Source organism: Ambystoma mexicanum, chromosome 14 (genome assembly GCF_040938575.1).
Source record: "Ambystoma mexicanum isolate Mex_15411 chromosome 14, UKY_AmexF1_1, whole genome shotgun sequence".
NCBI classification, from domain to species: Eukaryota; Metazoa; Chordata; class Amphibia; order Caudata; family Ambystomatidae; genus Ambystoma; species Ambystoma mexicanum.
Window position 1 is genome coordinate 41,060,122 of NC_090940.1, and position 22,042 is coordinate 41,082,163.

Genomic DNA, 22,042 nt, shown 5'->3' on the forward strand with positions numbered 1-22,042 from the left:
GACTAGGCCACTGTAAACTGAACACCCACTCCAATATAAGAAAATCAGTAGTCTACATACAGCTCATCAACTTTTATAAACTGATAAGCTCACGCACCCCAACACTATGGTACAAGGGCATCCAGCACAGCAGCATCTGAATACAAATGGCTCAAGTACTATTTACAAATCACCTTCAGAGAGCCTGGGTACTTTGCACACATGGCATGACGGCACGCTCTATTGCATTCTCTGTCCCTACTCACCAAACCAAACTAATTTCTTAGTCTTTTAGTAGCATCACGTCACCATGCAAAAGCAATGCACGATATAAATAAAACTTAACAGCGTAGCTATAAAGTAATGATTAGCAGCTATGACTGGCGTTATCAATTAAGCATTTTTAACAGGCAGCATAGAAGCAAAGCAAGCATTCCCCAATCAACGAACATCGATTTCCCGAGACATTGTGTAATGAGGCTGACGCAGTGCTGTCCGCGCTGCCTCTGACCAGGATGAACGATGAAGGTAGGTTAAAGGGTAGGTGTACTACACACCTTCAGGTCAAGGATCTCCACACAGGCCGAGTGGGGCGCAGGCGCAGCCTGCAGTTTCACTTCAAAGCCAGGACCATACCCACGCCTGTGACACCCCAGAGATCATAAAGAGGTGCTGTGGGGGGTGGGGGGCGGGACAAGGATGAGTCTGTAGACTGCAAACTTCTCCATTGTACAAGAGGTAGGAAAAAGAGGGCATGGATCAGGGCCACCAGACACATCTTCGACTTCGGGAGCCCCACTGTGTTGGCCATTCATCATCCCAACTAGGACACGCATGAATGAGAAAATGGCTTTCTAAACATTTATAATGTGAAAAACCTGAAGATGTCTCACCTGTTAGTCCCCAGGGATCTGTCATCCTTGCATGGACACAGCCATCGCTTTTGGATCTAGTTCCTGGGGGTTTACCAGTGCTGGAGAATCACCTGCGTGAGGGATCTTCAGGGAGTGAAAGTGGGACACCAGATGGCAAGACGTGCTATCCTCTTCCCTGGAACACCTTTACCCATCCTACCAAGTACGATACTTAGGAACTCAACCCACCAGTCCCCGTCTTTCCCAATACAAATATTTCCTTACGGACAGCTCACTACAAGAGAAAAAGCACTAACACCTGAGCCGTATACTTGACATGTCCCAATACAATGGTTGGGCAGGGTCAGTTAATTACTGCTGACCATTACACACACACACACACACCTTACTTCCATCACACTTCCCCACACGGATAAAAGGCAGAGCACGAAAGCACACATGGGGCAAGGCAAAGCACACAAGAAAGCAGCAGTTCCAAGATGGCAGTTTAATACAAGGCGAAAGACGGCAAAACCGAAGAGGATTGCAAGGAGGAACGTGCCCTTGACCTTTTCAACGAAAGACCATTACTTTCATGAACCTTCGAGAATAGGAAACGTAAGACCAGGAATCACGGCTGAAGAATCCTGCATTGTCGTAGGTACCCGGGGCTCTCCTGCATCGATAGTCAAGGCAGAGAGAATAGTTTGCTGCCGTGGTACTGTCCTTGGCTCCTACAACAAAGCACCCCCAGTGAAGTCAGCCCAGTCGGTGTGACTGATACCAGACCAGTCTGTGTTTTGTTAGCGGGTAGAGTGCCCGCAGGTTAACTGCTCGGGCCCCCGTTTTTACCTGTTTCATTAAAAACAGGCCTGAGATATTTTGTCCCCTACCACTAATGTTAAGGATGTGGGGGATACCCCCGCAACCCCTGAATCCGAAGATACCCGACATGGTGAGCGAGTGACATCCCTGCAACCTCTGCTCTTCATGTTCTGTATTTTCAGATTCAAATTGATCGCAAAAATTCAAACTAATGGTAGTGACCGAATTCGGTCAAATATACCATTCGTTCATATTTCTTCGATCAATTTGGGTAATACCAATTGAACATTGTGTTAAGCGATCTGAGCCCGACTGAGGGGGATGCAGGGTGAACCGTGAGTCACCAGACAGAGAATATCCTACGAGAAATTGTATGCATACATTTACAAACATTGTGTTGAGAGGATGTGAGCCTGGCTGAGGGTGATCCGAGGTGAATAGTAAATCGCCCAAGAAAGTGAGTACTTGTGAAAATCTGAAAGAGGAAAATAACTTGTTTGCCGCATCAGGCCCTCTGAATGAAGAGACTTTGCAATGCATAGAGACTTGGGCACGGAAGGGTCTGATGCTAATTATTCAACTGTATCCTCGTGCTAGTGAAGCCAGAGACTGTACTAAGCTCGAGTGTACTTCCTTGTCCCGTGCTGAAAACGTGGGGAAGGGAGGCCAACGGCCTGAACACCCGGACATATCATTTTGTGAACACTTCTTTCTTTTTTTGTGACATTGTTTCCCACACTATTTGCATTTAGAGGCAAGGATTGGCAATTGGTTTATTAGCATAGGTCCTTTTATTTTGACATGACTCTACTAGGACTGCGTTATTTGATGGTCGTAGCTTGCTCCCAGCTGTAGATTTAGGATAAGTTAGGCATTTTTAAAACACTTTATTAAGTTCAATAAAAGCCCTTGAACTGTGGTCACTTGTATGTCTTACTGTTGATACCATGCCTTCCTTCCAGTAACTATCTATGTAATGCCACAGAAACGTAAGTATAATAAACTGTGCAGAAATTTGGTGCACTCCCATCCTGCCCCATACTAAGTGACCATTCACTTCTCCGGTACTACCACCAACAAGGTGGGCCTGGAAAGTTGTAAGGGGAAATCCTGATTGCTAGCTGTGGGTAAGTAATTGTAATTGTTTTATTTGTAAAGTGCTTATACACAAGTGAAGGGCTTCAAACCGTTTCAAGGCGGGAAGGGAACAAGGGGAGAATAGTTGTAAGTGAAGGGCTTCAAACCGTTTCAAGGCGGGAAGGGAACAAGGGGAGAATAGTTGTAATTCTTAGGCCTTGAAGATTCTGAATGATCTAATAGCAATAGCTAGCATACTAGGCCAAAGGCATATCTACTAGTAAGTGCTTGACCAAAAAGGAGAAAAGCTGGGAGGTAATGGGGGGGGGTGGTGGGTAGGAGCACTAGGAGCACACAAATCAATAAAACTACAGTACTGGTCTGGCAACATTTCAGACTGCTTGTTGGTTATCCAATGCGCCTATAAATGAGAATTTCAAGCACAATCCGTCTAGGGAGGAACAGACGGATGGACTTGCAAGGCCTAGAACATTCAAGGTCGTGCAAGTGCGCAGAACAGGAAGTGCGAGGGAAGTGGACAAGTGCACCTAGACCAGCAGCGGCCTGGGTTAAGTGCAGAGTGGTTGCTCCTCTCATGGAGCATAGTGCAGTAGTGCCAAGCAGAGTGCATAGGCCCGGAGTCAAGTGCAGGACTGGCGGGGGATACTTGGACCTGTGGGGCTCTGGAGGGGCACCAGGCGTCCAGTCAGCTAGCTGTGCAGGTTGGGGGAAGAGAAGGAAGGAGGTAAAGCAAATAGAAAGGAGGTTGGAGAAGGAGAGGGAGACTTGAGTTTCCGAACTTAAGGAGGTCCGGCTCAAGATGGAGAGGTATGTAGGCGCTTCCAGACAGATGCACTTGCAGAGGATAAGGATCTACCCCCAAATCTATGTCTGAACACAAGGGCAGAGAGGAATCCTTTCAGCACAACCGACCCCCACTTCTATGTAAGAGATAAGATCACGATTGTATTAAACATGATCTCATTATCGGGTCAGGCTTGCTCAGCTGTAGATGAATTACTGCAAGAGACTGTGACGTGAATGACGGTTTCTTCACCTTATTTGGGGGTCATAAAATTAAGCTGGAGGCCGTGTATGTCAGTCTTCCTAAGGGGAATTAATCAGTCTGACTGGATGGGGCTAGGGGCTCCGGTCTTGTACACCATGCTGTTCCTTAAATGTGCAGAAATCCAACCTGGTGTGTTCAGTAGTATGTAGAAATGTATTTTCTCCAACTTTGAATAAAACTTTAATGTACCTTTTACATATTTCCATTCTGAAGTTTATGAAGTGGCAAACTTCTACCCAAACTCATGTTTTCTGTAATGTCTAATTCAAATTGCCATTTGAATAATCTTGCATGAAATGCTTTGACTTTCACAAAATATTTATTATTTATGTAAACGCCAGATTGCACGGTGTGTTTTGGAATTCAATGGTGTTCCTTTAAAACATTCGCTGGTTAGGTACACGTGCACTATTCGGAAGCTTATCACTTTGAACCCACACAATTCCTCCACAACCTTTTTACCCTGCTTAGTTTAAAAATGTGAGTAACTGTTTTGTTCTGTATCAACCAGATTTTAATTGTTACGCAAAAATGTGTTTTTAAATTTTGGCCATACATGCCAAACTTCCGAACATTTGCTATGGGGTCTCTGATTTGCAGGCAAATTCTTAATCTTTTTGGTCTTTTTTTTTTTTCTTTTTTTCTTTTTTTTTTTATACCAGAGTCCATGCACTGGTGCCTCTACCCTGACAATATTATCTGTAAGAGACTGAACAAAAAATATCCATTCATAAAAAAACAATATGCATGTCTTTATTCCTGTGAGAAGTTACTTGTCTTTGAATGTTGAGACCTGGCAATGGATGTGCTATGTCTGCCGATTTATATGAGGAATCACTCGGTTACTTTTGTGTGTTAGTCACCAGTTCTGTTTTAGGATTGCATCTATAAAAATTCAGTTGTGATTCTGTAGCACAGTACCTTTTTTTCTTTGCTTAGGACTATCAATGAATGTTGGTTTTGCTTGCTTTACAGAAGACACCAAAGAAACAGAGGTTCCCACTGTACCTCAAAATAGTCAGCTGACGTGGAAACAAGGCAGACAGCTACTGCGACAGTGAGTATTTTAAGAGCATTTATCTGTAGAGGGGTTTCGCTAGACTGCTGTTCTGGGCATCATAAACAGTAGGCTGTCAGGTTTTTATTGTGTAATTTTTGTTTCAGATTTTGTAGCTATGCTCACCATGGCTTTGTTTCTAGTTTAGTTTGTCAGTCATACCAATAGGCCTTTTTTCTTCATCTTTTTTTCCTGAAATCTTGGTGAAGGGGGCTCAATTAAGTGCCAAGAACCATCTTGAGTTTTAGATGTTCTTAATTATGTCCTTTTCATTTTGTAGATATCAAATAGCCAGTGTAGCACTTCTGTTTGCTAGCTGTTTGCTATATTGGTTGTACTTAGTCATTTGTCAGTGTCAGTATTTTATCTTTCATGTTTTATTTTGTACTTTTCTCTCAACGTTTCCCATATTAAAAATAATGAAATCCCCTTCTCCACTATTGCCACAGTATATTGCACATTATAAGCAGGTGAGCATGAGGATTACTCCACCAACCATCATAAATAGCGTAATCATTATGGCTCAACCATCAGTTGGATGCCCATGCTTTGCTTTCTCTCTCTAGTTCTGTATGTAGAATGGACACATATTGCTTCTTGAGGAGGCCGTCTCTCTGGAGGGAGTTGCAATGCATGTAATAACATACTGCATTCCAAACCGCATTTCCCTCTGTTCGCATGTTCGAAGCTTCTCTCATGATGGATTCTTCCCCGATTTCCATACGAGTTATGTTCTGCTTTGCCAAAATAAAAGCCCAATTCATGAACCAGCTAATTACTTTTTCCCCTTTATCAAGCTGGTAAGGCCCAAAATACAAGCCAACAGTCCTTTCAATTTCACTTTTCCTGTAATCCATGAAATTATTGCAGACGATTTATCCCAAAAAGTGTACTTTATTGGACAGTTGTAAATCGGATGGATAAAGGGTGGGCCAGTGTTCATGGCATGTAAAACATCTCACCGGGTGCTATTCTGAAATTTGGACAAAGTGTTAAGGGTGAAATGTGTGCCATGGAGCTTATTTAATTCCTCTTGAATTGCCCTGCGCAAGTACACATTTTGCCTTTAATTCTTTAAAGGGGCCTCTCCTCCCTAGACGCCAAGTTACCCATCGTATTTCATCCCGCTTTCTTCCAAATGGAGAAATCGCATCTTCTGGGTTACATCTCAAACGTTCATGAACCCCTGAATTGGAGCCTTCTTTACAAAAAGGGGGTACCCACATTTCATCCTTTGACTAAACTAATCCGTGCACATTTTAGTCTAAATTGCTCTAGGTCATCACTGAAAGCTCACAATCTTTAAATTCAGTGTTGCTCTCTGAAAGGTTTTATTCGGGGTCCCTCATCAAACTGTTGGGCCGCATACTGCAATTGAGCTGCATTATAACCCAGTTCTAAGTCTGGAAACTGTGAAGGGCCTCATGAAGCAAGGCACAGACATCCGATTCAAAGTTCAAAACAAAATGGTTTATTAAATCAAATGGTCAGGATGGCAGAAGGCCTACCTTGCTCTGCTAAGGTGGGATTTCCCTACCTGAAAAAAATCAAGTAATGTCAGAGTCAAAGAGTTCAACTAACAGTCTGTGTCCAAAACCTATCCTTGCCCTCACAACTAAAGCTAAACAATGTGTTAGGGATGTCAATAATAAAGGAAATGATCAACATAAAGTTCTGAGCTTTCATACAGCTCTTAACTTTCTCTTCCGCTCCCCTTCTCCAAGTAGAAGAATGGTCCTCAAAAGTCTCGTTCCCTTTCCCACATTCAAGATAAAACATTACAAAAAGAAAAGTGGTCTTGAGGCTCCATCCTCAAGACAGCATTTGCAGTTCATAAAGTCTCAGGGTTCCCGTCTCCAAAACATCAACGTAGCAACCTCTTTCCTTTCTGAGTGGACGGACCTCTCCCTTCCACCCTGCCCCCCTTCCTGGCCTCGACCACTCAACTCCTCTTCCTTGGTGACCTCAACATCCATCTCGCCTCTCCCTTGTCTGTGCTCTTTCATGACCTTTGCGATTCCCTTACTTTCTATCCTCCCCTCTGTCTTGACTCACTCTGCAGGGCACACACTTGATGTCTTGATCTCCTCTGACTGCCCCCTGTCATCCCTCTGACCACTCCTCTGCCCTGGAGCGATCACTCACCCCTCTCCTCCCATCTCTCGCTCCCATTCCCCCAAGCGAAGCCAACCCCAACACTACCACCTACCTTCTTGGACATCTGTCCCATGAAGCGTGTGTCAGTTGCAGCTTTTGCTGCGATCTTCTCTCCCCCTCCCCCAGAGACTGACTCACATCCTGACACAGCCCTATCTACGTTCCTCTGCTCTATCTCAGATGCTCTTAATGCTCTTGCCCCTGTCATGAGGATCTGCTTGAAGCCCAAAGCCAAATGCAATTTCTTGTATGACTCTAACCTTGCTACCCTTAAGGGGCTGAGAGGAAATGGAGGGCCTCTTGTTCATCCTCTGACAAACTGGCCTGTTGCCTGCTCCAAAGGCAGTACTGACACTCTACCCACACCAAAAAGAGAGCCCACATCCAAGGCAGTGTCTCTGCGGCATCTAACAACTCAGCCGAACTCTTTAAAATCTGCAAGGAGCTGGCCAACCCTACTGCAGTCAATACCTCTCCTGCCGCTTCCCTCGCCCTTTGCATGACCCTTGCCTCCCACTTCCTCTCTAAAGCTCAGGATATCGTAGCCACCCTCTCATCCACCCTGCACGCCCCCCCTTCTATGAGCTTGGTGTTCCTACAGCCAACCCTCCTACTCCTCTTCTCACTTTTCACCCCTGACGAGGTATCTAGACAAGTCTGATCTATGAAAACCTCGTCAAAACAGGTTTTCCCTTGCTCTTCCAAAACAATCAAGGACCATATTGACCTCGCTCCTGCCCTGGCTAATTTCTGCAACCTTTCCTTTGCCCCAGGAGCCTTCCTTTCCCGCCTAAAGCAATCCCTTGTGCACCCTCTTCTTTAAAAAAAAAAAAAAAAAAAAAAAAGAAAACGGGAGCCCCTTCCTGCCCGGCTAACTATTGCCCAATCTCCATCACTCGCTTTCTAGGCAAACTCTTAGAAAAGCTTGCCATCTCGAGCTTAACTTCACTCTGATTCTGTTGGTTGTCTCCACGACCATCAATTTGGCTTTAGAGCTCCCAGAAGCACAGAAACTGCTCTCCTGAACATCTGAGGATTTGCTTGCCAACCTTGACTCTTAACATCCCGTCTGTCTTCATTCTACTTGATTTCTTCTCCCTTCGACAGTCAATCCATACCATCCTTCTCTGTCTCCTTGCCTACCTGGGCATCACCGATAAGGCTGTGGCCTGGCTAACCTCTTTCCTCTGATCGACCCTCCCAGGTCCAACTTGGGTCCTTTGTTTCATCGCTCTCCCTCTCTACCTGTGGTGTTCCCCAGGGGTCTAGCCTCTCCCCCTGGTTTTTCGTCCAATACCTGGCAACTCTCGCATCGACATTTTCTGCTCTCGTTTCCAGTGCTATGCTGATGACACTCAACTCATTTTCAGGCTTCCCTCGGCCACCTCCTCTCCTTTTCTCATCTCCGATTGCTGATCTGCCATTCAGGATTGGTCTGTTGCCAATGATCTCTGCCTGAACGCCAGCAAAACTCAGATACTACTCATCGGCACTCCTTCACCCTCCTTTTCATTCACTCTCTGCCCGGCCTCCCTTGGCCCTCCTACCCCTACCTGCGAGGCGACGAACACCAGGGTCGTCTTTGACTGCACTCTTTCCTTCGCTGCCCACATCTCTGATGTCTCTAAAAAGTCAAACTTTCTTCTGCCCCTCCTCCGAGGTATTCTGCTTTTCCTCTCCTTCCCCCAGAAGCTCATTGTCTCTCAAGCCCTGGTTCTTTCTAGGTTGGACTACTGTAACAGCCTCTTTCTAAATCTTCCTTCTACTCCCCGCCCTTTGCAACTTATCCAGAATAGGACTGCAAGACTTGTCCTTGGCCTAAAGCCCTGGGATTGTATCTCTCCTGCCCTGAAATCTCTTCACTGGCTCCCAGTGGCTCCAAGGATTAAATTCAAAATCCTTTGCTTTGTCCACAAGGCTCTCTGGGGCATGGGTCCAAAATACCTTCAGCTGTCCCTTTTGTAAATACCTTTCCTCTCAAGCTCTTCGCTCCTCTACCTCGAACTCCCTCCGGGTCAGTCGTTTTTCAAAGAAACAAGCTGGGGGTAGATCTTGGTCATCAGCTGGGGCTTCCCTCTGGAACAGTTTCCCTGCCACTTTGAAACTTGAGGAAAACCATCTCCGGTTCCGGAAGCACCCCAAAACATTCCTTTTTGCTTCTTCCTTCACCCCTTCTCTCTCCCCTACTGATCTGCTCTCCTGGCACCATGCACCTGCCTACCTTCTGATTTCTGAGCCCAGGTACCTGCCACCGACCCGCTCCTTCGGGCAATCCCTTGCACTGGGGCCTGGATCTGTAATGAGTTCTACCCCCTCCCACCACCCCCCCCGCTCCCCCTTTTTTTTTCTTTCTGCACTGTCTGTTGCCTTTAACCAGCACTTGCCACCTGTAGGCTGCACTTCCACTGTTTGTGCTTGTTAATTATTATTTACTATTTATCTGTTTTCCTTTGCTCTGCACTTTCCACTGCTCCCCCTTTCTTTGCACATCTCCCCTTTTCCCCTCTCCCATGCACTTGCATGTTCTCAATGTCACTGGGCCCAGTAAGATCGTTGTTTTGTTTCTCCCTTGTACCCCTTCCTTGCATTGTCGCGCTCTGAAACACGTGTAAGAGCGCAATATAAAAAATCGATTAAACTGGTACAGGTTTCAGTCTTTCAAATTTCAACACAACGCTAGGACAACCTGACTGTCCTTCTGGGTTGTATCACCGGTTCACTTACAGTGCTTCTCCTTGTTTTATTTCACAATGTCTTTGACTTTCACAATTCGGGCTCCCTGGTCTACGCGCAGTTGTCAGATCACACAGTGCACCCATCAGAAGCCGCGCAAACCGGAACCCATGGCTATTCAGCCCACACAGGTACCCTTAAGTCCCATCCCCTTTCCTCTATACTGCAAGAGCGTCCCTCGCTAGGGACTGCAGAGGGAACCTTTTTCACCAGAAAAACCTTCTGCTTTAAATTTAGAGGCGTGCGTGGGTGCGGCCCTGGGAGCATGCACTCGCCTGACTCTTCCCACTGGCGCTACTCAACAGTCCCCTTTTCCACATCGACTGGATTGGGCTGATTTCTCCAGAGCTCCTGGGTTTGGCTTTGGCCATGAATACCACGCGCTCTTCCCCAGATACTTTTTCAATCTTTTTTTTTCTTCTTTTTGTCATTCAGGTACTTGGTCTTCTGGCGTCAAGCTCCTCCCCGCCGCATGTTGACTTAAGCGGGCTTCTGCAGGTGTCCAGCCTGCGAGGGGCTCTTTCCTACATTCGACCCCCACGATCTTTGACTCCGCTGCCTTGACCCCGACCACGGCTGGGAAGATTGCACCACGTTCAACGCACTGACTCCACGCACACGGAAGAACAGACTAGCTAGGTAGAGGGAGCTCTTCGAAAGGTCGCCTCCAGAGGACTTGAAGGACTTCGTCAGACAGATAGAGGCCAAAGTGAGGGCCTCTATTTTCTATTGCACTCCATAAGCGCGACTCCTTCCCAAGGAAACACTAGAGCGGGAGGAACCTCTCGGGTTCTCACACCAGCACACGCACAGAGGCTAGTCCAGCTACCGGTCTCACGGCCGAAGGATCATCAGATCCTTCCGGAAGCAGTGCTGAGGGACCGCAAGGTTTTTATTGGGTGTTCACCCAAGGGGCAACGCCCTAGCACCGGCCTAATGTCAGAGGGGGCGCCTGCACGCAGCAGTACTGGCGACACTGCCGAGGGCAATATGCGTTCCAGGCCCCCTGCCTGAGGTGCAGGGTAGGCCTCATGCTCCACCGCCAAGAGTGTTGGAGGACGCCAGGCCCAGGGAGCCAAGCACCACGACTGGCATGCAGCTAAACAAAATGGCCACCATGCCAGACAACATGGCCGCTTGTCCGATGCCATTCCTAGGAACAGAGCAGGCGGGAGAACGAGTTTCAAGGTGGGGACTGGTGTCAACCAGGTACGTGGCCTTCAATTTATCCTTCAACAGCGCTGGGAAGGTTACCCTGCAATCTAGACAGTGTGCTCTGGCCCCAGAAGCCCCAGCCACTCCCTCAATATCACCTAGCACCTCTTCAGCTTCCGAAGACGAGTTCTTCGAAAGGTTCCTGGCTCTGATGCGAACCCCCAGATGGGAGAGGGGGGCGGTCATCCTGCGGGATGCAGTCAGGGACTTGCTCCCTCCAGTCACTCCACTGGCGCCCATAATCATTCCTCCCGCGCCACAGGCCCCAGCGCAGCCCCCGCTGGCTCCTTAGATTCCGGCTCCCCTGCCTCCCACAGTACAGGTGGTTCCACACCTCTGGTCGCCACACCGCAGCCCAAGGCACCCAGCACTCCTCCCGCTCCGGACCAGCTGGACACTCTGGTGGACACAGGCGAGGAGGTCCCTGACACGCCATAGTCAGCAAAGGCCTTCCACGACCGGCTTGCAGGTTTGGCTGAATAGTTGGGCCTTGCACAACCTGAGGTCGAGTAGCCTGAGGAGGGGGTCTTGGCAGAAGCCCTCACCCTACAACCCATAACCCTCCCTCCGACTTGTCAATCAGCACCTCAATGCCAAGTATAGACAGATGGAGGGGGATCCACTCTTACTATCGGCTCAGCCTCAACCGCACTCTTCGGTGATCGCTGCAGCGTCACTTTACTCTAATCCTCAGTCATCCTCGGCCACCTCATCCTCATCCTCGGCTCTCCAAGGAGAATATCTTGGAGGCATACGGGAAGAAGCTGTACTCAAACGCCCTGCTGCACCTGCGTCAATCCAATGTGGATGCCATGCTGGCAGCCATTAACCAGAGGCTTAGGCGGGGAAATAGCAGACTTCCTTCTAGAATTTCTGGTGCAGAGCCAAGCATGGTTTAAGGCGGGTCTAGGAGAATCCAAGCTGGTAGCGCAGGACATGATGGAGTCCACCGTGGCCCACATCAATACCTCTGGCCGGGCCATATATGCATCTCCAGGGACATGAGAAGGACGGCCTGGCTTCAGGCTAATACGTTTAACCCTGAGGTCCAGGAACGCATATTGGACCTTCCATTCGAGGGTAGTGACCTCTTTCACTCTACCACAGACTAGGAATTGGATAAAAAGAACAGCTCGCAAAATGCTAGGTCTTTATCCTAACAAAGGTCACGTCCAAGGCGTACACCCAGTCGCATCAATGCTCTGACAACGAGCGGTCGTTCAGCAAGTTCCAGGGGTTCCAGGAGCGGAGGTTGAGGCAGCCTTACTGCTTGCCGAGTCAGCACCGCCGCAAACAAAAGGTGAGTCGGGGGCCAAGGGCTATTTCCAGCCCTCCCCAACCCCCTCCGCAGCACCCTCAGAAGGAGAGAAAGTATGACTCATCCCTTCGGTCCACGTGTCTCCGGTGAGGGGGCAGGCTTGCATTTCACATGCCATTTTGGTGCCAGAACTTTTTGGACCCCTGGATCCTCCCGATTGTATCCTCGGGACACTGCCTACCGGTTCATCCCTCTCCTCCACTCCCACAGATTGGTATGCAACTCTGTTTGCGTAGATTTGGTTGCTTGTCTAGAGCCAGGCAGTGGAAGAAGTCCCAGCCTCCCAGAGAGGATTGCGCTTCTATTCCAGGATTTTCGCCACACAAAATAACCAGTTTGGCCTGAAAGGTGTGTTGGACCGCTCCACCCTCAATATCTCTCTCCCTCTCCCGAAATCCAAGATGGTTACTCCAGCACACATAGCGGAGATACTAGACAAGGGAGACTGGATGTGCTCCCTGGATTTGAAGGACGCTTATCTACATGTCCCTATTTGTTAGCCACATCGCTCCTTCCTGCGCTTCAGGATCATGGGCTGACATTTCCAATACAAAGTGCTACCCTTTGGCCTCAACTCAGCACCCAGGGTATTTACAAGATCATGAATGCAGTGGCAGCCCTCCTCAGGGCCCATGGCCACCCTTTATATCCGTATCTGGGCGACTGGCTTGTCAGTGTGAGATCTCCGGAAGGGGTTATCCACACTTCCTCTGCACTTATGAGCACACTCCACGACCTGGGCTTTACTATCAACCTCAAGAAGTCACAGCTGCAGCCCACGCAGAGCTTCACCTTCCTGGGCCTCATCTGGGATACGAGCTCTGAGAGGGTCTTTCCCTCGCAGGACAAGATTACGGCCATCAAGAGAGCCAGTACTCACTTCCTTACCCTAGCAGTGACCTCAGCCTGGTGGTACCAAGACCTATTGTGTATCGCGGCAGCGGTCCTGCTGGCCGTGCCACACACAAGGCTCCGAATGAGTTGTTTACAGCTGCACTTCGTAGCCTCATAATCAGAATGGCTCCCAAGCGGAGTTGGTCAGCATATACCTCTCTCCCCACTCAGACCTCACATGGTGGTCCAGGGACTGCAACCTGCGGACGGGCAAGCCCTTCCGGCTGCCGGGCTGCAGGTTACCATCACTACGGACTCCTGCCTGGAAGGCTGGGGGGCGACTCTGGACAGCCACAGCATCCAATGAGTTTGGACCTGGCAGGAGTCGCATATCAACTGGCTGGAGCTGAGGGCCATCTGACTAGCTTTCAGAGCGTTCCTTCTGCTCATTGGGGGCATGCACTATGTCAACAAGCACAGGGGTACCAGGTCTCCCCCTCCCACTGTGTAGCCTTGCAGTCAACATGTGGGAATGGGCCCTAGAGAACATTTACCTCATAACCGTCCACCTCCCAGGGGAAGCCAACTTGGAATCGGAGAGGCTCAGCAGACTGAGAGCAGACCATTACGAATGGCAATTGAACATCCAGGTGCTGCTGGAGGCGTTCAGCAGGTGGGGGCACCCTCAGGTGCATCTGTATGCCTCTTGGAAGAACAGGAAGTGCAATCAGTTCGCGTCCTGGCAGGTGCAGGGCCCCAGCTCCCTGGGCGATTAATTAGATACAGTGGGATGGCATGACAGCCTATGGCTTTCCGCCTACACCCCTGGTTCACAGGGTAATCCGCATGATAAAGGAATCTTGTCACCTCAGCATCATTCTGATAGCTCCATGGTGGCTGGCGAGACCATGGTTCTCCGAACTGCTCAGCCTCATGGACAGACTACCCATTCACCTTCCAATGCTGCCGAAGTTGGCGCTCACAGCGTGGTTCCTGAGCAGGTCACCCTCAGGCACCTGAGCCTATCACAGGCTAACCTGGTGATCATTCAGGGCGCCTGGAGCAAGGCTACATTGAGCCAATACAAGAGTAAATGGACTAGGTTTGCTCATTGGGTGGACTCTGCACGCTGAATCATATAGTCTCCTTGGCACACCTTGCGCACTCAGGCGTACAGGTGGACACATGTCGCACCTATCTGTCAGCCATAGGGGCTTACAGAATTTCAGAGGAGGAGGAGGACGAGGAGGAGGAGGAGGTCTTTTCCTCTTCCAACCCGATAGTCAAACATTTGGCAGGCCTGTCCTGGCTCTTCCCACCCATCAAGAAGCCACACCCCATGCAGGACCCCAATGTGGTGTTGGGGGCCTCAGCGCACAAACCCTTCGAGCCAGTGGCGTCCGCGGACATCAGGCAGCCCACCATTAAAACAGCTTTGTTGGTGGGCCTCCTCTCCACTCGCAGTCAGCGAGATCCAGGCTCTGGGGGCCTCAGAACCCTATACCACTTTTCACAGGGATAAGGTGGTCCTGCAGACTCACCCTGCGTTCCTACCCAAGGTCCCTCCGCTTTCCATCGAAACGAGGAAATGGTCTTACATAGGTTTTTTGCTGTCCCCAAGGACGAGGCTCAGTCTTGCACTGTCTGGATGTCAGACGCGCTATGAAAATCTGGACAGGACCAAGGGGTTCCTCAAGTTGAACGCACTGTTCGTCATCTTTGGGGGAAATCCAGGCCCGGGTATCAATCATCCAATGCCTCTGTTGCATGGTGGATGGTTGCGCCCATCAAGGAGGCCTACGGGGGGGGGGGGGGCAGCACAAGCCGCAGCTATCGAACATGCACGCCCACGCTGTCAGAACCAAGGCCACTGCATTCCAACGGCAGGTAATCAGCAGGGTGACCACCTGTGTCCCCTCCCCCTTTGCCTTTCTGTAAGCATTACTATTTGGACGCCGGCTCCAAGTCAGACACGGCCTTGGGACAGGCGGTTCTTCGGAACCTATTTGCTTAAGGAGGGTCTCTTCTCCACCCTCCGGCTACATTTGCTTGTAATCGGCCATGCAGTATGGAGGAAAGGGGACGGGATGTAAGAGTTATAACTAGTTACGCACCGTAGTGACTAAAATACTTAATGGTTAGTCCCTTTCTTCCATACGTCCCACCATCCTCCCCTAATAATACTGGTGTCATTAGGCAATGTTAAATATTGGCGACACGTCAATGGGGACTGGGAAGTGGTGCCAGTGGGCGGAGTCAGGCGAGCGCATGCTCCCAGGGCCCCGCCCCCCCCCAACATGCCTATAAATTTAAAGGAAGAGGGATTTTCTGGTGAAAAGGGTTCCGTCTCCCGTCCCTATCGAGGGACACCCATGCAGGATGGAGGAAAGGAGACTATGGAGTAAGAGTACGTTAGTCACTACGGTGAGTAACTAGTATTATCTTCTGTACTTGCCACTGTGTACAGATTCACATTCACTTAGCTTCTTTTTTTCAGTCTCTTGGCTCTGTGTAGCATCACTCTTCTGGTTTCTCCTGGTTAGCCTTTTTGCTTGCCATTATCTGGCACACATCTCATTCCAGTCTTTGGCCTTGCCACGCTGTATCCATTCATAAAGTTCCCTTCGAGGCAGCCTTATGTATTCCCTAACTTTGTCGCACTTTTTCACACTTGCTTTATTTTACTTACTTTTTTTTTTTTAATGGGCCCTTGTCCTTATAGCTTTTATCAACTCTTAGCTTTGCCCATGAAGTTTCATCAATACGATATTCAATGTGTATAATTTTGCTTTGTTTCAAGTTCAGTTCGGTACTCAATGTGCATGATTTATCTTTGCTTCAAGTTTTCATTCAGTTCTGGATTCAATACATGTCATACAGCACTTCGGTATTCATGCGCAGCCCCTAGCGCGCCCCTGGCTTAGTGACATTTCCTTCCATTCACTGGTACTCGGTTATCATCCTCCAGCAGCTGCGCGGCTTCTATTCTGCTTCACAGGCGAGCGGGCCCGTCTCTGCAAGGCCTGCACGCACTCCCAGTGCTTCTTGGCACACGCCACAGCTCTGCTTTCCTGTCAAGATGCATACATCGTCCTCTCCTCCTTCTCACTTGCTTGCAGCTACAACTGCTTTCTCCCACACATGTGGCAGCCAAATTTCCGACTCACCGTGGGCTTTACAGGTCTTCTGGGACATCGGCTGGCGTCCTGGCGTCCTCGCTGGTCCCACCACAGCTGCCTCCTTACAATATTGGTCCACTGCTGGCCTCTCCCCCTCTTTTAGCGCTCTGAAACACTTGTGTACGAGCACGATAGAAATAAAATATCAGTCAATCCCACGCAGGCCTCCCAGTTTCTCCCTTCGCTCCTCCCTAGGTCTCCCTTTATACAATTGCAACCACTTGACAGGTTGCAGGTGTGGACTTTAAATTGGGCTTGCCTGACCTTCAAAGTACTCTACAGGCATCTTCCTCGTCCCAGTACTAGAGGGGTGAAATTAGTATTTTTTAGTGTTCATCGCAGTCTCCTCTTCCCAGTACTGTCTGAGGTAAAATGTGTGGAAATGAGGGGAGAGCTTTCAAAGTATCCTATAAAGGTTAGGGGAGGGTTAGGTTGGTCTTCAATAGGAAAAGGGGATACCATGTCTCACCTACCTCTCCCTTAACCCCTCTCTTCCACCCTCGTCCTGGTTTTTACAGATTGGTAATATCGCCTGGCTTATTCTTGGTTAGTGGGATGGGGATAGCAATATCCCATTCCTGCCTCTGCGATAGATTCTTCTTGAAAGGGAAATGCGGAGTCTCACCTGAGGACATCTCATCCCCAAGGATCCTCTACCCAGGTGGTCCTCCCTTGCTTTTCCACCCTCGGGGTCAGGATCCAAAAGCGATGGCCTATTATTATTAAATTAAGTGGTGTAGGTGTGAGGATACCCTCAGGTTTCTCACAGAGCCCATTTTCCCTGCCACTAGGGTAGGGGTCTGCAACCTTGTAATCTCCAGATGTTTTGGACTGACTCTCATGATCCCTCACCAAAATATCTGGAGATGCGTTTGAAGACCCCCCCCCCCCCTCATATTCCGAATGGGATTATACAGGACTTGCCACAATTAATATTGAGCCTTGAAATAATACAATAGTCAGTGTTGTAAGCGGATCTTGCATATTCATCAAGTGGCAGAATAGGATACCACATGTTTTCTTCAATTATTTCAATGCTGTTTCGGATAAAGGCATTTCTAAGATGACATACCAGTGGTTCAATTGCTTTAGCAAAAAGCTATGTCGATGGAGGACAATCCTGACAGGCGCCTTACTCCAACTTCTTTTCATTAGATATGACTGGCCCAGTCTGTATTGTATTGAAGACTGGTGTAGAGCAACTTTATCCATAAACTTCTACATGGTCCCAAAATGTATCTGTTCCAAGACAGCCTGCTTTTTCCGGAGCAGGACATTTTGGCGCGGCCGGTTCGAAGCAGGAGCCGGTTTGGCGCGGCCGGTTCGAAGCAGGAGCCGGTTTGGCGCGGCAGCCCGCGCAGAACTGGCCGCACCGAAATGTCCTGCAGCCGCATGCAGCGGCATTACAGAGCAGCTAGATCGGAGGACCTTCTTGCCAGTAGGTTCGTTGTTGGGTGGCATTTCCTAGGAGTGCACCCGAATACAAACAAAAGTGACATCAGACACTATGCGGTACAAAAAGTGACACCAGACACTGTGAGAAGAGGGTGGAGGGCGCCTTACAACCGAATTGGAGCCACCTGTCAAACTCAAAATGCATATTTTCCAACCCAACAAGCGGCGGGTGTCTAATCCGCTGGGTTGCACCTCATGAATTCCATGTGCCAAATTGGGGACTCGGCTCAACACAGCCCAGAGCCCCGACAATGCTAGCAAAGGGAGCAAGCAAAACTATATGCAGCTCTTGAAGAACATACCAGTCGCAAAGCGGAGCATTTCTGAGAGAAGCTGCAGCACGTACATAAGGCACCGAGAACCCATATGCCATAGAGCATATGCATGTACTGGCGCGCCAAAACATCCCGTCGCCGAAATGGGGTGTACCGGCTTTTTCACCTTTCCAACAGAATTAAAGGCTTTCAAAGCATCGGAAACGGCCACTGCGAAATCTCCCCAAAGTTTGTATGATTAGTGACCTGATAAAGCCTTCACATGTTTGCTATGCTTCCTGGGTTTGAATCCAGATTGATCCTGAGGAATTAGTTCTCATCACTCCCTGAGTAGTATTGCGCTTTGCTGAATAGACCTGCGTACAGAGAGCAGCATTTAGGGCCCAAATGAATGTGGCCCGGGTTGATGCCTGGAAGAACAGCAGTTTTATTTCCTGCACCTTGCTAGATGGAGCTGTAGCGGCAGTTTGGGAAGAGAGGTTTTTACTCTTTTCTGCCCTTGCCCTGTGGTCTGCTGTGGATGCCCTGGTAGAGCAGGGAATAGTGATACCTCTGAAGTGCTACAATACCATATGTAACTAAGCTGAATTCCCATCTTCGCTTTTCCAGACTTAGTCCCAGCAGTTTATGTATTGCTTTGCTACATTCTTAACTTTGGAGTAATGCGAAGAGGCATACTCCTACTTCTCCAGCACGGGGTCTGGCATGGATTCACATGCTCATGAATATTCCCCGTCAGTCTGGGAATCCTCGGTAAAGAAAAATCAGTATCAGTTTTGTTTCTGATCTGTCTTTCGTAGTAGTAACCAATCACTGATCTCTGCGTCATACTGACCGCAGCCAATGACTGCCATCTCCCTAAGCCCCGCCCCTGGCAGCCATCTTCAGATTTTTACCGCACGTTCAAGTGTTGGGATCCTCGTGCTATTGCTCTCGTGCGTTCGTGCTTTTTTCGTGCTTTTTCTTAGGAAAATGTTCTCTCTTTCGGTCAAAAGAGCCTCAAGCTCCACCGTTTCTTTATCCGATCAACGGGGACCCGTGTCGGATTCTTCTACGCCCCTCAAGAGTGAAGATTTCGTCGAGCCACGCTTTTGGAGGACTCCAGAAGTTTCTCAGGCCCTTTTCGAGCATGGCCCAGTAGAAGGGAAGCTCGACGCCCGGAAAGCTGTTCAGTGTCTGCCCTGGATGGCAGCTTCAGAATGTCTTTAAGGAGGACGAACACTCCCTTTGCCTTTACTGCCTGCATGAGGACAAGACGCAACTGGAGAAGGACTGTACGTTTTGCGGCAATATGTCGGAGCGGACCATGAAGGACCGCCATCTGCGTCTCGCCAACTGGCTGGAAGGGAAGAGCCTGTCTGGCGAGAAGAAGAAATCTGAGCGGTCTTCTAAGACCTTTGAGGGCGCCCCAGCGACGGGGGTCCAACAGAAGGCCAAGCACTGCGAGTCCGCTGGCACCGGGAGCGCCGAACGGTGGGGCTCTACGGGCGCCAGGCAGGGCGCATCCTCCCCGGCGCCATCAACCACAAGCCAACGCTCTGGCTCGGGTAAGAGGAAGGCCGAGCACCCGGCGAAGCTCCTGGAGAGACCCCGGTCGTGCTCGAAGGCCCCATCGGAGGGGGAGCGAGGTGGTGACCCTCCCCCCCCCCAAGGAGAAGGCGGTGAGCGCACTTAAGGTGGTGAAAGCCTTGATCCATCCGGCCAAGGCCTCTATCGAGACAGTCGCGGCGGCCCTGGCTCAGCCTGTGGAGGCTACACCAGTGGTGGCAACCTCGGGGCCCAGAATCTCCCCGCCACCGCAGAGGGAGTCCTCTTTCATGCCCATCGACAGGACCCCCGTGAAACCTCCGACTGAGAAGAAAAAGGGGGGGCAGGAGGTCGTCGTGGATTCGGCCTCAACCTCTGAGGAGGAGCTGATCGAAGTCTTAGGCCACGGTCTGGCGTGGAAGACCACCATCCTGTCGGGAGGGACCCCGACGTGGGAGACAACGAGAACGTCGAGGGTGCCGACGGGGCTCCTGATCGCCCATCGGAACCCCCTCAAACAGTGCCGCAAGACAACTCGGTGGCCATTTTGTTGGCTATACAGTCCTTATGCTCGGAGATAAGGACGAGACTGCCATTACCACCAACGGAGGAACCGCTCCCGACGGGGGATCCGGAGCCAGGCCCTTCTGGGAGCCCTCCTCTTCAGAGAAGGATTCATCCTCCACCTCCTTTTCAACCATCGCGCCCTGCTCACCCCTCCTCCCCGTCCACGACACGTGGGGATGATACGGGGACTGACACGGCCGCGACGGGTACAGACGACGAGGTTTACAACGAGGATCTCCCGTCATCACCTCCCACCCGGGCTTCCCCGCCCGACAAGATTGGATCGTTTCACGCCATGATCGCCAGGGCATCCGAGCTTTTCCAGCTCTGCCCGGAAGAGAAGAAGGAAGGTTTCCTTTATCAACGGCGCGAGACCAAGAGGAAGACGGTCCTCGCTGTACCTCTACTGGACTATATCTGGGATGAAGGTCTCTCCCTCCTCAAGAACCCATCCACAACGCCGGCGAGAAGAGATCGGTACGAGAAGTACCGGGTCCCGGACGCGGCCCCCTTGTGCCTTCGGGCACAGCCGACTCCGGACTCTGTCGTCTCTGCGGCGGCCAGGAAGAAAGCTGGGGGGGGTTAGGGGGGGGGGGGGTTGCGGCCTCTACGTCAACCTCCCCGCCGGACAGCGAGGGAAAGAAATTGGACACGATGGGACGCAGAGTCATCTCATCGGCAGCGATGACGATTAAGGCTGCCAACGCCTTGGCTATCGTAGCCCGCTACGACAGGGAGTTGTGGTACAAACTCGCCCCCCTGCTGGACTTCCTACCAGACGACAAGAGGGCGGAGGCCCTAGAGATCTTGCTGGAAGGAGAAGTGGTGTCGGACCACGCCATTACCATAGCGACGGACATCGCTGACACTGGATCTCGCCAGTTGGGCAACGGCGTGTGCCTTAGGCGGCGTGGATGGCTCAAGGCTACTGACTTCCGTCAGGACGTGCAAACCAGAGTCTTGGACATGCCGTTCGACGGGAGCAACCTGTTTGGGAAAACAGTGGACGATTCCCTACAAGCCATCAAGGCGGACACGGAGACGGCCCGGGCTCTTGGTGTTCTCCAGCGACGGCGGCCGCCCTTTCGGAGCGGCGGAGGCAAGCAGGGTGCCTCCAAAGGTTCCAGCGGCGGATTTTCCACCTATCGTCAAGCGGCCCGTTCGTCGTCACAGGAAGCCTACAGGGGACGAGGCAAGTCGGGCAGACCCCGCTGTCGTCGCCAAGGAGGACAAGGCGGCAAAGCCTCGTCGAAGCAGGACTGAACCGGCCGTGGGGTTGGGCCCCCACCGAAGCACCCCGGTGGGAGGCCGGCTGGCGAGCTTCGTCAGCGTGTGGGAGTCCATCTCCACCGACCGTTGGGTGCTGGACGCCCTGGCTCAGGGTCACGCGCTCGAGTTTCTAAAGAGGTGCCCGCGCGTCCCCCCCTGTGGCCAGGAAGGAACATCACGTCCCTCAACTTCTCTTGGAGGTAAAGGCGATGCTCAAGAAGGGCGCCATCGAGCTCGTCCCAAAGATGCTTCGGGGCTCCAGAGTTTACTCAAGATACTTCCTCGTGAGGAAGAAGACGGGAGGATGGCGTCCCATCCTGGACATACGACGACTGAACAAATTCATCAAGGCACAGAAGTTCCGGATGGTCACCCTCCAACACGTCCTGGGTCAACTGGAGGAGGGCTATTTCCTGTCGTCGTTGGATTTGGAGGATGCCTACTTCCATATCCCCATCCTAAAGGGACACCGAATGTTTCTCAGATTCGTGGTCCAAGGGTGTCACTACCAGTTCAGAGCCCTTCCCTTAGGATTGAGGTCGGCACCCAGGGTGTTCACCAAGTGCCTCGCACCGGTGGCGGTGCGGCTGCGCCTAGAGGGGGATCCACGTCTACCCCTACCTGGACGACTGGCTCATCCGAGCAAAGACGA

At 50.5% G+C, this 22,042-nt stretch overlaps 1 protein-coding gene across 3 annotated transcripts in view; it reads left to right on the forward strand.

The window, feature by feature from the left end:
• The window catches only part of STRN3 (striatin 3), a 1,674,795-nt gene that overhangs the window by 419,745 nt on the left and 1,233,008 nt on the right, over positions 1-22,042 (forward strand). For all 3 annotated transcript variants that reach the window (XM_069638486.1, XM_069638489.1, XM_069638488.1), the window contains exon 4: positions 4,780-4,861. In XM_069638486.1, the coding sequence (XP_069494587.1) occupies positions 4,780-4,861 (82 nt within the window). The remainder of the gene's footprint in view (positions 1-4,779; positions 4,862-22,042) is intronic.